This window comes from Scyliorhinus canicula, chromosome 9, assembly GCF_902713615.1.
Source record: "Scyliorhinus canicula chromosome 9, sScyCan1.1, whole genome shotgun sequence".
NCBI classification, from domain to species: Eukaryota; Metazoa; Chordata; class Chondrichthyes; order Carcharhiniformes; family Scyliorhinidae; genus Scyliorhinus; species Scyliorhinus canicula.
In genome coordinates this window covers 77993630-78011309 of record NC_052154.1, presented here as the reverse complement: position 1 = coordinate 78011309, position 17680 = coordinate 77993630, and the positions used below count along the sequence as shown (strand labels likewise).

At 45.6% G+C, this 17680-nt stretch overlaps 1 protein-coding gene across 2 annotated transcripts in view; it reads left to right on the top strand.

The window, feature by feature from the left end:
* LOC119971449 (Y+L amino acid transporter 2-like) overlaps positions 1-17680 on the top strand; it is a 212264-nt gene that overhangs the window by 115420 nt on the left and 79164 nt on the right. For both annotated transcript variants that reach the window (XM_038806988.1, XM_038806989.1), the window contains exon 4: positions 15126-15270. In XM_038806988.1, the coding sequence (XP_038662916.1) occupies positions 15126-15270 (145 nt within the window). The remainder of the gene's footprint in view (positions 1-15125; positions 15271-17680) is intronic.

Genomic DNA, 17680 nt, shown 5'->3' with positions numbered 1-17680 from the left:
CATATTTTAGAAAAAGCGAAGGACAGGACCTTCGGCATAATAAAAGTACGAAGCCACCATAGGTCATCCCCCCCTGGGAATGTAAAAGCCGACGCACTGGCTAAGGCAGGTTCCAGGCGAGGACACTTATGGACCCCCCCAGCTAGCGCACCAGCTAGCGCCCCTGTGAGCGCAGTCCAAATCTCACAGACAGATATTAAAGATCTTGTAGCAGCACAAAAGCAGGATAACGACCTCAGGGAGGTTTTTAAAGGCAACTTTGTGCCAGAGTACGAGAGATTTAAACACGCACTGACCACACATGAGGGTGTGATCATAAAGGAACAACTTTATGTGGTCCCGCAGCAGGACAGGAATGCAATGATTGCTTTATTCCATGATAACCACGGGCATCAGGGAATTGATGCAACAACGAGGCAACTCTGTTGGTGGCCTAATCTCAGGACTGATGTAACGCATTATATTGAGAATTGCCTTATTGTGCACAGAATAACCCGGAGAGGTATTCTAAGAAGGCACAACTTCGGCATACTCGCCCAGTTAACGGCCCCTGGACAAACCTCCAGATCGATTTCATAGGACCATTGCCCCCTTGTAGGAATGGCTATGAATACGTTCTGGTGGTCATCGACACCTTTACCAAATGGGTAGAGGCATTCCCCTCTAGAACAAATACAGCTAAGACAGCTGCAAAGATCCTGACCCACCACATCTTCACGAGATGGGGTTTACCCCGAAGTATTGATTCGGACCAGGGATCTCACTTTACAGGACGGGTCATGAAGAACGTCCTGACAATATTTGGAATAAAACAAAATGCACGTTAGTTTCTCTGCCGAAACCTCTGAGAACTTCAGTTGTATCCTCTGGTGAACCGACACGGTTCACGACTTGTTCCCTGTTTTCAGATGAAGGAGCATCTTGGCTCCTCCATTGTTTTTAGGTGCCCCTCTATTCGGCGAATAGAGGCTGCAAGTCACGGTTAACACATTCGTACCCGTTTTAATCCAGGTTACTCAGGCAGTGGACAAACGGCACTGAGGACCCGCCCTGTCTGAGAACCCACTTTGGTCAGCCAAGCTCGGGTATGGCACAGCACGCCCTACCAGGGGATCCCATCCAACTCGTACCCGTAGCGGCCCATACGCAACTCATTCGGACGTTTCTTTCACAATTTTGTTTTCATTTTTCGTTAGGCAGCCCTTAGGCCGCCATCCCACATGCTATTTACATCCAGGAACATTCGGAATGTAAACTAGCAAAGCCTGCGAGACGGCAAAGAGAGCATTTTGCATTCTGCAAGTAGCAGAAACCAGTTTGGGCTCAGGTGAGAAGACCTTAGCTAGGTGCAAATGGCAAAACGCTTTGCATGCTAATGAGGCAATCAGACCTGAACACCCACACAATAGAAACATTTGATTCTGAATGGACACATTTGAATCAAGGCCCAGACATCGAGGCACCAGAAACCTCCAAACAAAAGGGCATAAGAAACGCCCCCCCATCACGGAGACCCCCTCGCATTGGGGAATTCAAACAGTATCGATGAGGAATTGACCCAATAGATAACCAAAGGTTAAAGCCCGCCCAAGAAGAGGGAAGGACATTGGGATCCCTATAAAAGACAGGGACCTCGTGTTGTCCGGTCTGTTTTCCGTGCTCCGGCTTAACTTCGATCAAGGTCTGTTATTCCGTGCTCCGGCCCTGACCAAGAACTTGAAGATCCACTCTGACTCCAGCCGTTGAGCACCAGCCGCCGAACCGTAAGTGCCAGTACGACGCTCGCTACGCGAACTAAGCCCGCTAGAACCCCCAGTGACCAGAACGCTTGCTGAAGGTTGCAGCCCAAGACCAGGATGAAGGCCTCGCTCCCTGACCTTGCCTGTTCCTGTTAGATAAGTATTCTGATTACTTTAGTTTAGTCATAGCTTAGTCTCTTAGTGTGTGCATGAATATTTATTATTACTGTATAATAAATATTATCGTTTGGACCTTACTAATCGGTTGTATCGTCTTTATTACTTTGAACTTGACCTTGGAATACTCGTGACGGTGTCTATACGGCACCTGGCGACTCCTAAGCTGAATAAATACATAGAACAGAGCCTAGTGGTGTTAAGCACTTGGAAGTTAATACACCCCAATAAACGCGTTTTGCGCTCATAGTAAAACGTGCAACAAGGCTTCTTGGGCATCTATTTAAATATGTCCAAGCATTGCCAAGGTTTGATGAGAAGGAGGTAGAAGCCTTTTTCATTTAATTTGAGAAGGTAGCGAAACAAATGAAATGGCCACAGGACATTTGGGTATTACTGATTCAAACAAAGCTGGTAGGTAGAGCTAATGAAGTGTTTGCATCATAATCAGAGGAGGTATCTGGGACGTATGTGGAGGTGAAAAAATCCATCTTAGGTGCATGTGAACTAGTGCCTGAAGCCTACAGATAAAGGTTTAGAAATTTAAGGAAAGAACCTGGTCAAACATACATGGAGTTTGAAAGAATCAAACAGAGTAATTTTGATAGGTGGATAAGGGCTTTGAAAATAGACCAAACGTATGAAGCTGTCAGAGAAATTATACTTTTGGAGGAGTTTAAAAATTCAATTCCTAGGGCAGCACGCTGGCGAAGTAGATAGCACTGGGACTATGGTGCTGAGGACGCGGGTTCGAATCCCAGACCTGGGTCACTGTCCGTATGGAGTTTGCACATTCTCCCCATGTCAGCGTGAGTTTCACCCGCACAACCCAAAAGATGTGCAGGTTAGGTGATTGGCCACGCTAAATTGCCCATTAATTGGAAAAAGATAATAATTGGGTACTCTAATTTTTTTTTTACTTCAATTCCTGATGTAGTGAGAACTCATTTGGAAGAGCAGAGGGTTAAAACTGCGAGATTAGTAACAGAAATGGCAGATGATTATGAATTGGTTCATAAATCAAAGTTTGGTTTCCAACATCAGTTTCAGCCTGTGAGGGATAGAAACTGGGAAAAGAGAAATACTCAAGTGGTAGAGGTAAAGGAGATGTGATGGGAGCTAATAAGGACAGTGTACCGCAGATTAAAAAATAAATCCAGGAGGGTGGAAAAGAAATGAAAAGTTTCAAATGTTTTCACTGTAATAAACTAGGCCATGTAAAGTCACAGTGTTGGTGGTTGAAGGAAAGCACTGGGAAGGCTGATGTGGTAAAACAGGATAAGACAGTGGGGTTTGTTAAAGTTGTACAGGAAAGCCCAAGTGAAGTGAAGGAGGTGCAAAAGATTGTACAGCCTAATCAAGAGGTGATTGATAAGAAGCTGCCAGATCTCTTGAAAGAATTTACTTGTGTGGGTAAAGTTTACTCGTGTATCATGAGGAGGAGGTAAAGAAGTCACAATTTTAAGAGATACGGGAGCTAGTCAATCTTTAATGCTAAGAGATGAGGCGTTGTGTGGTCTGGGAAAAATACTGCCTGAAAAGGTGGTAATATGTGGAATTCAGGGTGAGAAGAGTAGTGTTCCATTACATATGTTGGAAAGTCCAGTGAAGAGTGATAGTACGAGTAATAGAGAAACTATCTTGTCCAGGAATATAGTTTATCTTGGGTAATGATAGAGCTGGATCGCAGGTGAGAGTGATGCCTACCGTGGTTGATAAGCAGTGGAAAATCAGACAACTGAAGTATTGAAGGACGAATATCCTGGGATTTTACTGGATTGTGTAGTAACAAGGTCGCAAAGTCAGAGGTTAAGACAAGAGGATAAATCAAAGAGTGAAGATAAAGTTGAAGTGCAATTATCAGAAACAATTTTTGATCAGCTGGTTGGAAAAGAACAAGAGCAGATAGAGGATGAGGCGGATATTTTTAGTTCAGGAAAATTGGCAGAGTTACAACAGAAAGGGAGAGAAATAAAACGGATGTATCAGAAAGCATACACGGAAGAGGAATCTGAGTGTGTACCAGAGTGTTATTACCGTAAAAATGCTGTCTTGATGAGAAAATGGAGACCATTACGTATGCAACCGGATGAAAAGTGGGCAGAAGTTCATCAAGCGGTATTGCCGATAGGGTATAGAAAGGAAGTGGTGCGAGTAACACATGAAGTACCAGTTGGAGGTCATTTGGAAGTAAGGAAAACTCAAGCTAAAATCCAAAAACATTTTTATTGGCCTGGACCACATAAAGATGTAGTTAAAAAAAATTTATAAATGTTTTTTATTGGATTTTTGAGCAAAGTATATTTACCGTTATGTACACAGAATAAGAAATACATATATATATATATATACATATATAGAAGAGAGGGGCACACCCAAACATACCCAAAAAAAGTAATAATAAAAAAGAAAATATAAAAGAAAATAGAATAAGTGGTAGGGTATTTTGCACCAGCTTAACAGCAGCAACTCTGTACACCTGGCAAAATTATTTACAACACAAAAGTAGGCAACTGTTCGTGGGTGTGGAGGGAGGGGGCAAATGGAAACTCGGGAGGTAAATATACATGAATGAAATGAAATAAAAATCGCTTATTGTCACGAGTAGGCTTCAAATGAAGTTACTGTGAAAAGCCCCTAGTCGCCACATTCTGGCGTCTGTTCGGGGAGGCTGTTACGGGAATCGAACCGTGCTGCTGGCCTGCTTGGTCTGCTTTCAAAGCCAGCGATTTAGCCCTGTGCTAAACATTTGGGTGCCGGAGAAACAATTACAGTGGGCAATACCCGAATGGGTTTGGTATTGATGTTGTCACTTGCTTCTCCCAGACGGATCTCGCTGCCGTTGTAATTTCGCGCTCACCTCCGCTTCAGCCGTTCCTCCCGTCTTTCACCTGTATTCTTCTTGTTCTCTGTTCCTGGAGCTGCCAAGTTTTTTATAATATCCCGTATAATATATTATCCTCCTTCCGGCTGTCATTCCCCTGACTCCCCTCTACCTCCGTGGTTCTCCTCTCTTGTTCCCTGTCCCTTCACTCTCCCCCCACTTTCCGCCCCACTTCTGCCCCATCCCCCCCTCCTGTGGTTCGCCTTTCTTTCCTCTAAGGTTTAGCTGTCCCCCTATCTCTCCCTCTCATGCTTTGGCTACTTTCCCCTGATTCCTGACTACCCGGCTATTCTTCTGCTTGTTCATTGGCCACAAACAAGTCCCGGAACAATTGGGTGAATGGCTCCCACGTTCTGTGGAAGCCGTCGTCTGACCCTCGGATGGCGAATTTGATTTTCTCCATTTGGAGAGATTCCGAGAGGTCAGTCAGACAGCCAGTCTGCAGCTTTGGGTGGTGCTGCTGACTGCCAGCCGAACAGGATTCTATAGCGGGCGATCAGGGAGGCAAAGGCAAGGGCCTCCACCCTCCTCCCCAGTAATAGATCTGGCTGGTCAGAAACCCCGAAGACTGACACTTTCGGGCATGGCTCCACCCTCATCCCCACCACTTTGGACATTGCCTCAAAGAAGGTTGTCCAGTACCCCGCAAGTCTGGGGCAAGACCAGAACATGTGGGCGTGGCTGGCCGGGCCTCCTTGGAACAGTTCACATCTATCCTCCACCTCCGGGAAGAACCTACTCATACGGGATCTTGTTAAGTGGGCTCCATGTACCACTTTTAGCTGCGTCAGGCTGAGCCTGGGCACGTGGAAGTGGTGTTGACCCTGTGTAATGCCTCGCTCCAGAGCCCCCACCCTATTTCAATCCCCAGGTCCTCCGCCCATTTCTTTCTTGTTGCGTCCAGTACGGTGTCGTCCCTTTCTACCAGTCAGTCATACATGTCGCTACAGTTTCCTTTATCTACTATGCCTGCGTCCAGTAACTCTTCCAGTAATGTCTGTCGTAGTGGTTGTGGATACGTCATGTCTCCTTTCATAGGATGTTTTTGAGTTGTAGATACCTTAGCTCGTTCCCCCTGGCTAGCTGGAATTTCTATTTCAGTTTGTCCAGTGTTGCAATCCTGCCGTCCGTGTATAGGTCCCTGACTGTCAGTGTCCCTCCGTCCTGTCCCCACCTTTTGAAGGTGGTATCAGTCAGCGCTGGTGTGAACCTATGGTTGTTGCAGATGGGAGCTTTGTCCGACATTTTGGTCAGGCCAAATTGCTGCCGTAGTTGGTTCCAGGACTGGAGGGTGGCTATCACCACCGGGGTGCTGGAGTGTTTTTTGGATGGGGATGGGAGTGCTGCCGTGGCGAGGGCCCGGAGGGAGGTCCACATGCAGGAGACCTCTTCCGCGCGCACCCACTCGGCTTCTACTCCTTGATCCATCCCCTTATTCGCTCAGCCGTCGCCGCCCAGTGGTAGAATTGTAGGTTTGGGAGGGCTAGCCACCCCACCCCCGGATTTTGTTTTATGCAGGTCCTTCTTTGGGATCCTAGCATTCTTCCCCCTCCCCCATACGAACGCCATGATTAGTTTGTCTAGTTCTTTGAAAAAGGCCTTGGGGATGTCAATTGGAATGGATCTAAGTAGGAAGAGCTACCTGGGCAGTACGTTCATTCTGATCGTCTGGACTCTCCCCGTGAGGGAGACTGGTGAGATTCCATTTATGGATCCCGTTCCAGTCATGGGCTGGCAGTCATGGATCCAGAATTTGTGTCGGGCTTGTTTAAACGGCAGTCCGGTTAGTGGTGCCCCCCCTACTTGCGGGTGTACCGTGAAGATCTCGCTTTTGCTCATGTTGCGTTTGTAGCCCGAGAAGGCACCAAACTCTTTCAGGAGCGCGATGATTCCGTCCATGCTGCTTTGTGGGTCCGAAATGTAGAGGAGCAGGTCATCTGCATAGAGTGAGACTCTGTGCTCTGCCGCCCCTTTGGATCCCCCTCCAGTTTTTTGCTGCTCTGAGCGCAATTGCCAGTGGTTCGTCGCTAGAGCAAACAGCAGCAGGGACAGTGGGCATCCTTGTCTGGTGCCTCTGTGAAGCTGGAAGTATCAGGAGTTGATGATGTTGGTCTGTACGCTCGCCATAGGAGCATTGTATAGGAGTTTTACCCAGGAGGTGAACCCTGTTCCAAGCCCGAACCGCTCCAATACCTCTATGAGGTATTTCCATTCGACTCTGTCAAAGCCTTTTTCTGCGTCTAGGGAGACGAACACCTCTGGTTTTGGCCAATATTTTGGCATCTATGTTCAGCAGTGAGATGGGTCTGTATGACCCACAGTCCATTAAGTCATTTTCTTTCTTGGGTATCAGCGAGATTGAGGCCTGTGCTAGCGTGGGTGGCAGTGTGCCCCTAGCTAGCGAGTCTGTGAACATCTCCCGCAGGTGCGGGGCCAGTTCTGTCGCAAATGTTTTGTAGAAGTCCGCCGGGAATCCGTCTGGTCCCGGAGCCTTCCCCACCTGCATGGAGCTAATGCTGTCCATGATCTCTCCCAGTGCTAGTGGTGCTTCCAGGCCCTGTTTTCTGCCCTCCCCCACGACTGGTATGTCCAGTCCATCAAGGAACCATTTCATCCCAGACTTCCCCATTGGGGGCTCTGAGGTGTACAGCCTTGAAGGTTTTGTTGATCTTTTCTGGTTCTGCTTCTAATGTGCCACTGGTATCCCTGATTTGTGCAATTTCTCTGGTGGCTGCCTGCTTTCTCAGCTGGTGTGCCAACAGGCGCTTGCTTTGTCTCCGTGTTCATATAGGGTCCCACGTGCCTGGCGGAGTTGGTGCATTGCTTTCCTGGTGGAAAGTAGGAGCTCTCCTTCTTCTCCCCAGTACACAGAGTATACACCAGAATTGACTTCTTTGTGGTGGGGAAAACATAGATGCCGTAGATGGTCGGGTCCCTGCGCTCCGGGGTTTCCCTTTGTCCAGGGGGCACCGACATGACCGCCTACTGTGTGTCCACCACGCGGTAGTCCCTGGGTGGATGCTTGTAGCAATTCCTTGTTTCAAGCCCTTGGTTGTGGCACTTTGTAGCCCTATTGGTATTCTTTTTCTAGCCTTGTTTGTCCCTCCTTCCCTGTACCACCCCCCAGGTCTCTCCCTCCCTATGTCCCTTCCCCCCCACTTTCCCTCCCTCTCCTGTATACCCCTCCATTGTCCCTCTTTCCTCTGTTCCTATCCCCATTTGCTCTCCCGCCTCTGTTGAGTGGTCCCCCTGCCAGGCGCCTTCCCCCTGTTGGGGGTGTGCTGCGGCCCTGCTTTGTTGCATGTCCACGGCACTAGCTTTCCTGCTAGTGTGGTGGCCTCCCTCTCGGGAGTTACTGTCTCGCTCCTCCCTTGCCCGGCCTCTGCGGTTTTCTGCCCATTCTTCCCCCATCCTACCTTGCACTTCTCCTGCTTGCTCTCCCTTGTCCACTACTCTCGTTCCCTCGTGCTGGGGCCTGGTCTCCCACCTGAAGCGGCCTCTCGGGCAGTGGTTTGCTTTTTGTTCAGGGTGTGCACGCCGTGGCAGGAGGGCCTGCAGTTGCCTCACCCCCCCGTCGGTGTGTTGTTGCCCCTTGCCAGGGGCCTTGTATTTCTACCCTTGCTGTGGTTTTCCCAGCCTGTGTTCCTCGACAACTTGTTTGCTTCGGCGGGGGCTGTGAAGAAGTATTCTTTTTCTTGGTATGTGACCCAGAGTTTCGCTGGGTACAGCACTTTGTTCTAGTGAAGAGTTGCTTTCGCTCTATTGAATTTGGCCCGTCTCCTGGCTAGGTATGCCCCAATGCCCTCGTAAATTCTAATGAAGTGTCCTTCCCATTTGCAGGTTCTGTTTTTCCTGGCCCAGCGCAGGATTGTTTCCCTGTCTTGGTACTGGTGCAGTTTAGCTATAACTGCTCTCGGGCTTCGGGCGCAGAGACCGGTGTGCTCTGTCCATTTCTGGTCGGTTGGGAAAGGTTTCCCTCCCCACTAAGTTGCCCAGCATCTCAACCACGTACGTTGTGGGGTTTCTACCCTCGATCCCCCCGGGTAGGCCCACTATCCTGACATTTTGTCTTCTCTAGCGGTTTTCCTGATCGTCCACTCTTCCCTTCAGACTCCCCTGTGTTGTGTCCAAACTTGCCACCTCCTTCTCTAGGGCCGTGATCCGGTTGCTCATGTCAATCGCGGCTTTCTCCAGCTCCTTAATGGTTGCCTCTTGGGCTTCCAGTTTCTCCACTTGGCTTCCAGTTTCTCCTCTGCTCGGCCCAGGGCGGGTTGCACCTCCGCCAGGGCCTGGCCATCACTGCCTGCAATGCGGCCTCTATGTCCGCTCTGGCCTCTGCCTTGTTTTCCTGCTGATATTCCCTCAGCACCTCAGGCTGCCTTCCAGTTCTAGTACCCCCCTGGCCCGGGGGAAAATGCTCCTGTCTGCCCAGTTCGTTTTGTTGCGGTGATCCTTCCGTTCCGCACCTTCGTGTGCTGATTGGCTCGTCTGAACGGACTCGCACATTGCCCTGTCTGCTTTTGGTTCCCCTTCTCCCTCTGCTTTGTCTCCCTTCTGGCATTTCCCCCCCATTTTTTTCCTCCCTTTTTTTCCCTTTGTTTTCCCCCTTTATCCTCCTTGTTCTTTTCCCTCCCTTCTCTCCTTTGCCACTTTTTTCATAAAGTTCTTTTCAGGAGAATTTGTTTTTTTTTAAAGTGAAAAAGTTTACCTTTAAAAGTTTCTTTTCAAAGTTTTGTTTTTGAAAAAGGGGAAGTTCTTTTTTCTTTTCCCTCACTCACCCAGGGTCGAGGCTGGGAGTCCTTCTTTGTTCCTGCCTCATGGTGGTCGCCGCCGGGGTGGGGAGTAGAGGGGGGGTGGGGGCGGTCCTCGCTGCTGGCTCGGTCCCCGCTTTGGTCCCTGCCTTGATCCGGGCCACCGCTCGTCTTACCCTGCGCTCTCCTGCCGGGGAGCGGGGGGTCATTGGTCGTTCCTGCTGGCTCAATCCCCGCTTTGGTCCGGGCCGCCGCTCATCCTGCCCTGCGCTCTGCTGCCATGCGTGGGGGGGGCGCCAGATCGCTCCGCTCCCGAGCGCCCAGTTCTCCCGCTCTAATGAGCTTTGGAGTCCGGGTTTTTCTTCATCCCCACTCTCTTGAGGCGGGGGGGCCAAACGGGTTAATTTGCGCGCTTGGCTGCAAGTTCTCAGCGAGGAGCGGGACGCAACTTAGCTCCCCCCCCCAGGAGCTCCACCACCAGCAACCGCTCTCTTCCCCCGCCGGAAACAGATGTAGTTAAATTTTGTCGATCATGTCACACATGTCAAATAGGGAAACCTCAAGCAGTGAAAAAACCAGCACCCTTAATATCCATTCCAGCATTTGAGGAACCTTTTACCAGGGTCTTAATTGATTGCGAAGGACCGCTTCCTAAATGAAAAGTGGGAATCAATATCTTTTGACTATAATGGATGTGTCTACTAGGTTTCCAGAGGCCATTCCAGTACGCGATATTGCAACTAGAAAGATTGTAAAGGAGTTACTTAAATTCTTTACTAGATATGGACTACCCACAGAAATACATCGGATCAAGGATCAAATTTTACCTCACGGTTATTCAAAGAAGTTATGGATAGGTTAGGAATAAAATAATTCAAATTAACTGTGTACCATCCAGAATCACAGGGAGCATTAGAAAGGTGGCATCAGACATTAAAGACAATGTTGAGTGCTCATTGTCAAGATTATCCAGAAAATTGGGATAAAGGAATTCCATTCGTACTGTTTGCAATTAAGGAGGCACCTAATGAGTCAAATAAATTCAGTCCTTTTGAAATAATTTTTGGTCATGAGGTCACTTAAATTGATTAAAGAAAAATTGGTGAGTGAGCAATCGGAACTTACATTATTGGATTATGTGCCAAATTTTAGGGAACAATTAAGTAGATCAGGGGAATTGGCTAGGCAACATTTAAAAGTTGCACAACATGTGATGAAACGGGTAGTGGACAAGAAGGCAAAAGTTTGTAGTTTTGTCAGTGGAGATAAAGTTTTAGTATTGTTACCAGTGGTAGGTGAACCTTTAAAAGCAAGGTTTTGTGGACCTTATCAGATTGAAAGGAAATTAAGTGAGGTGAATTATGTGGTAAAAATGCCAGAGAGAAGGAAAACTCACCGAGTGTGTCATGTGAATATGTTTAAAAGGTACTTTGAAAGAGAAGGAGAGCAAAGTGAATTCAAAGTGAAGAACCAAATCCAGATGACTTTGAATTGACATCCCTCAAATTCAATTGGAAAACAAGGATGTTCTTAAAAGTTGGGATAAAATGTTGAGATACCTTCCAGAGGAAAAACAAACTGGCCTGAAAGAGGTATTGATATCACATGGGCAAGTTTGTGGAGATAAGTTGCGAAGTACTAAAATGGCTATACATGATGTAGATGTGGGAAATGCTGTTCCATTTAAACAACATCCATACAGACTTAAGCCTTTAAAATTGGCACAGGTTAACAAAGAAATTGAGAGTATGCTTAAAAATGGCATAATTGAAGTGTGTTGCAGGCAATGGAGCTCGCCCATAGTGATGGTACCGAAACCGGACGGTACATAACAATTGATTGCATAGGACTGCTTCCCAAAAAGAAAAGTGGCTTTCAATATCTTTTGACTATAATGGATGTGACTACTAGGTTTCCAGAGGACCACTTAAATTTATGAAAGAAAATTTGGTGAGTGAGCAGTCGGAACTTACATTATTGGATTACATGTCAAATTTTAGGGAACGATTAAATAAAGCAGGTGTTTTGACTATACAACATTTAAAAGGTACACAACATGTGATGAAACGGGTAGCGAACAAGAAATCCAAAGTTCGTAGTTTTGCCAATGGAGATAAAGTTTTAGTATTGTTACCAGTGGTAGGTGAACCTTTAAAAGCTATGTGTGGACGATAGAAATGTTAATGCAGTTACAAGAATGGTCTCTTATCCTATCCCACGCTTGGAGGATTGCTTTGAGAAGGTCAGACGATCAGCTTTTATTTCCAAACTGGATTTACTTAAAGGTTACTGGCAGGTACCTTTAGCCGAAAGGACGAATGAGATTTCAGCTTTTGTGACTCCAGATGGTATATACCAGTTGAAAATTATGCCGTTTGTTGACTTGAAAAACGCCCCAGCCATATTTCAATGGTTAACTAACAAAGTCGTTTCAGGATTACCTAAATGTGCGGTATAGATCGACAATCTGGTCATTTTTAGTCAGGCATAGAAAGAACATTTGAAGCATCTGATGGAGTTATTCGATCGACTTCAGGAGGCGGGTTTGGTGATAAACCTAGCCAAAAGTGAATTTGGAAAAGCCCAAGTCACTTTCCTTGGCCATACAATTGGACAGGGTCGAATGGCCACACGGGATGTGAAACCAACAGTTATTGAGGAGTTATTAACATGCCAGACTGTTTCGATGGAGTTTATTTTTGCAGCCATTTCATTTTAAAATAATACATGTGGCAGGATGAGAAAACGTGATGGCTGATGCTTTGTCACGAATGTGAAGAAGAGAAGCAGGTTCATTGGAGGAAGAAGATTTAGAATGGACTAAGTTATTATAAATGTTTGCGTGTTTTGTTTTTGTTTCCAAAAATATATATTTATTATCATTTTTGCATAAAAGAAAGTGAAAAGGTGAAAAATGAAGCCATCTTAAAGTTGATTGTTTTTTTTTCTTGGGGGGAGGTGTCATGTGAGAGTACCTTTAAGAAATGGGTGTTTATCAAATAGCTGTAGTGGATGTACCTTTAAGAAATTGGTGTTTTTCTTAGAGAATCTGCTCCTCATTTTTCACTTAACAGGATCTTTTACCAGATTCCAATCCTTTCTTTGACTGGAAGGTCTTCTTGTAACTTCCTTCTGCCTCTTTCACTAATTTCAGGATCTACCTGTTCTTTAGTTTGGGATCTGCTCTCTGCAGTTTCCCTTCATGTTCTGCCTTCTCCAGCAGTTCCTGTGTAGCTGCTTTCAACTGGGTCACATCCTTTCAACTGAACTTCAATGTTTTTTGCTGTCTCCGTGGGCCCCTGATTGTTAGGCAACCGTGGAGATTTCCGACTTTAAATGTCACAAAACCTCATTACAATGCAGGCATCTTTTAAAGTGAAACTCAAGATTCCTTAACTCAAAATTGCAGAAATATAAATTAAGTTTAAACTTTGTAGCCACCTAAGATGGACACTGGGCTACAAAATGTAGAACTGCTAAGGCTGCAGGGAGAAAACAGTCTTAGCAAGGACAAGCAGTTTGCAGAAGGATAATTAGCATTCTGCACGTACAGAAACCAGTTTGTGGCCAGGTGCAGAATCTCAGCTAAAGGTGTAAATGGCAACAACGATTTACATAGTAATGAGGTGATCCAGATCCAGGCCCGCACAATAGAAACATTTAGGTATGAATGGATACTTTTGAGTAGACGCCCAGACGGAACGGCACCATAGTATCCATCACAAAGAACCATAGAGACCGCCCCACCCATCGAGAAGCGACCCTCAGATTGGGGGGTTTGGAAAATATCGATTGGGAGAAGGCCCAATCGATACACGGCAGGTAGAGAACCGCCCCGAAGAGGCACGGACTTTGGGGGACCTATAAAGGTAGACCCCGCACATGGTTCGGTCTGTTGTTGCTCCGGCTTGCTGTTGGTTCCTGTTTTTGGCTCCGGCTCTCTGCTGTTTTCATCGCTTTGCTGATACATCGCATCCTGACTCCAGTTCCATCACCAGCCGTTGAGCCACCAGCCATCGAACTGTAAGTGTCACCACAACGATCGCTACGTGATCCAGACTTTGCTAGACCCTGACGATTTTAAGACCCTGAGAGTTGCAGACCAAGAACGGACGAAGGCCTCGCTCCCTGACCTTGCCTGTTCCTGTCTAGATAAGTATTTTAGTCGTTTAGTTTAGAAGTAACTTAGTCTCTTTAGCGTATGCATGTGTATTTACTATATTTGTTATAATAAATATCAATCGTTTGAACTTACTAATCGGTGTACAGATTTATTACTTTGAACCTGACCTTGATGTACTTGTGAGGTGTCTAAATATGGCACCTGGCGACTCCTGAGCAGAATTACATATACAGAGCCGTAGTAGTGTTAAGCACACGGCCTTTAAACGGAGGCGTGTTAATACACTCCAAGAAAACGCGTAACACTCAAGTAAAACGCGCAACAACTTAAAACTGTGGCTTATGCCCAACACACACACACATAATATACATTACCTAAACTGTATCTATTTCCTAACATCGACTTAAATTGAGCTGGATTAGCATCTTGGCAAATCATAGATAACAGATTGAGGGAGGGGATTAGGTGAAGGGAAATTTAGTAATCTAAAGAGAAAGGTCAAGGTAATTGAGCAGTGTAGTGATTTGGGTAAAGACAAGTAAAGTGGGATGAGAATGGACAGAGTTGAACAGTAATAGTGTATCAGTGAATAAGGTTCATGCAAAGAGTAGTGGATGTCTTTGATCACAGAATTGAGACCATTTGCGAATGTTATGACTTAGTGCCATTCTCATGCTTTTTCCCTGTACCCTTGCACATTATTTCTATTCAAACAGTCATTCACAATCAATAAATCCTGCCCTTCTAAACTCATTGAGTTCTAATGTAACACTTGGCAGTACTGGTGAGAGGTGGGGAGAGTCAGTTTATTCTTTCCTCTGATGTTGTCATCGCTGGCAAGGCCAATATTTGTGCCCCATCCCTAATTGTCGTTGTTCAGTGGCTTGCTCAGTCATTTCACGGGGCATTTAAGAGTCACTACTGTGGGTCTGAAGTCACATGTACGCCAGACCAGGCAGGGATGGCAGATTCCTATTCCTGAAGGGCATTAGTAATCAGTCAATAATAGTTTCATGATCACCATTACGGAGACTAACTTTGAATTCCAGATGTTTTTTTATAAACTGAATTTAAATTCCTCCTGCTGCCATGGTGGGATTTGAACACATGCCTCAGACTATTAACTAGATGTAATAGTCCAGTGACATTATCACAACTGGAGCTCCAGTCATGCAGACAAATGGAGAATATTCTATGATCCTGACTTGTGCATTTTACATTGTAGAACAATTTTGAGGAGCCGAGAAGTGATTCACTCATTGCAGAATCTCTAGCCATACCTCTTGCAACCTTGTTATTTATGTGGCTGGTGCAGTTCAATTTTTGCAAATAGAAGATTGTTAGATGCTATTAAAAAATCATTTGTGAGGTGATATTTCTGCAGTCTCTTGCTGTGTTAAAAGTAGAGTGAAAAAATTCTCCCACAATCATTGCTTGTTCCTTTCTTGCAGGATATTATTCTGACCTTAGTTCTGCATTTCTTGGCTCTGAATGGAATGCTGATAAGATATCTCTTGCACTATATTTTGTGCTGTTCACTTACTCAGGTTGGGACACACTTAATTATGTAACAGAGGAGGTTCATCAGTGTGAGAGGTAGGTCCACACATATACACAATTTATATTTGTCTTGTAGAACTGCAATGATAAACACATTATCCAACTGTACAAAATGATTATACCTGGTAGGGGTCAAGATATTTTTTTTTAAGAGTTCTTGAGATTTTCTTGAGAACTGCCTTTGTTATCGAATACAGTAAAAAGTCTTACAACACCAGGTTAAAGTCCAATAGGTTTGTTTCAAATCACTAGCTTTTGGAGCACTGCTCCTTCCTCAGGTGAATGAAGAGGTAGGTTCCAGAAACATATAAAAAGACAAAGTCAAAGATGCAAGACGATACTTTGAATGCGAGCATTTGCAGGTAATTAAGTCTTTACAGGTCCAGAGATTGGGGTAACCCCATGTTAAAGAAGTGTGAATTGTCTCAAGCCAGAAAAATTTGGTAGGATTTCACAAGCCCAGGCCAGATGGTGGGGGGTGAATGTAATGCGATATGAATCCAAGGTCCCGGTTGAGGAACCTTGGATTCATGTCGGACAGACTGAAACCTCCTCCTGTCTCCAACAAATATTAGAAGATGAGGAATTATAGACAGAAATTGCAAATGCCACGCCTCGGTCTGACAGAGGCACGCAATTCATCGGGGCCTGAATATCATTGGCCTTTGAATCTAGAAGGAGAAGTGTTTGCCTGATCTGTCTACTTCAAAATATTTTAAACATCAATGTGACCGGTAAAGCACCGAGGAACACACACACACATCCGAAAGTGTTCCAGTGCACTGTCTGTGGAAAGGGCTTTAATTCTGTTACACAGCCTGAAAAAACTTCACATTAGGTGAATTGGACATTATGAATTCCCGCTCTGTGTACCCGAACAGGGGCTGGAGTATGGCGACGAGGGGATTTTCACAGTATCTTCATTGCAGTATTAATGTAAGTCTACTTGTGACAATCTATTATTAGTTTCCTGCTCATCAGCAGTCCCTTATTCTTCGTCTTTCCTCTGACGCTGACCATCATATAGTGCTCTGGCTACAATTGAAAGATAAAATTCAACATAATATACATATTTCAGAACAAATTTATGAACTAAACCTATTGCATACAAAATTAATGTAAACACCCTTGTTCATTCCTTTTGTGCCTGTTTTTCATATGCCTTTGCCTGACCTAAATGCTGCTAACATGGGGCTACCCCATTGCCTGCAGGGTGGCTAGAGGAGAGCTTATAACGTAGAGTGGAGGAGACTGCAGTTGGCCCATCAGAATGATCTCAAACAGCACTGTGCCTTGGGGTACAGTCTCAGACTGCACCATCTCCTGTGGCATTAGCTGTCTGGGCTAGCTGGCCATCAAGAAAAAACAAGGGCACTACTGGAGTGGACAAAGTAAAATCACGAATTGCCTGAGACAGCACAGCTAGCTTGTGTTCCATGAGTCACCCATTCCTCTGGGGTCATTCTTCAGCAATCCTAGTGATCTGATGGAGCACAGATTGATGGAATGCTGTGAAATGCGACAAACCCCTTTGAACACTGGTATCCACAGTCCTGGTGGCAGAAGTCTGAACTTCTATGGAAATAAGTTGACTTTGCATTGACTGTAGTCAGACCTTAGATAATAACACGCTGACCTTATATTACATAATTTTGAGCTTTCATTGCGGTAATCAGACTTTTCGTGAAAGCTGCTTGCGCTACAGTGGAAAGTATCAGATTTTGCAGCTTGGTTGGACCAACAAGTATGTTTTTGGAGTTGATGACCAGTTCCATACTGAAAAGGATGGGCTCCAAGCTCAGTGCAAATCTTATGTCATGTTGGTGCCAGACTCCTCCATGCTCCTTGCCTGACATTGGACAAAGGCTTTCAACAGGCAGTATTTCTCTACTCACCAAGCATTTTAACGTATCCATCTGTTGTCTTCTGTAGCTTGATCCATCAAAATTTCATCTGAGTCCTCTGGCTTTAACTATTGTTCACCCTTGTCCATCATCTGCCAAGCAGCTGCTTGTCCCTTTCTTGGCTGCAATATACTTGTGTGTTTCACAGTGTTCACATCCTGCCTTTATGTTATGCTGTTAGATATGGACAATGTTGGTATGAGTGCTGGTGGCTGCATGTATGAAATCAAGTTATGGTGCTGTGTCTCCACCATCATTGTTCTCTTGGACATCTTCGCTGCCTGAACAGGTTGTAGGTCTTAGATATCTGAAAAGAAAAGGGGCATGGTTATGGCAAGGGGAAAGGGATAAAAAATACAGACTTAATGCCATTTGCAACTTGTAAGCTGAAAGAGATTGTGAGATGAGGAGGAAATAGGATTTGAGAAGGATGATTAGGTACAAGGATGCTGCCAGCTTCAGTGGATTCAGCTCCACTGCCATCCATATCCTCAGCAATGGGTCCATCTAGTGATGACCAGTTTCAACTCCTCCATGGAGGT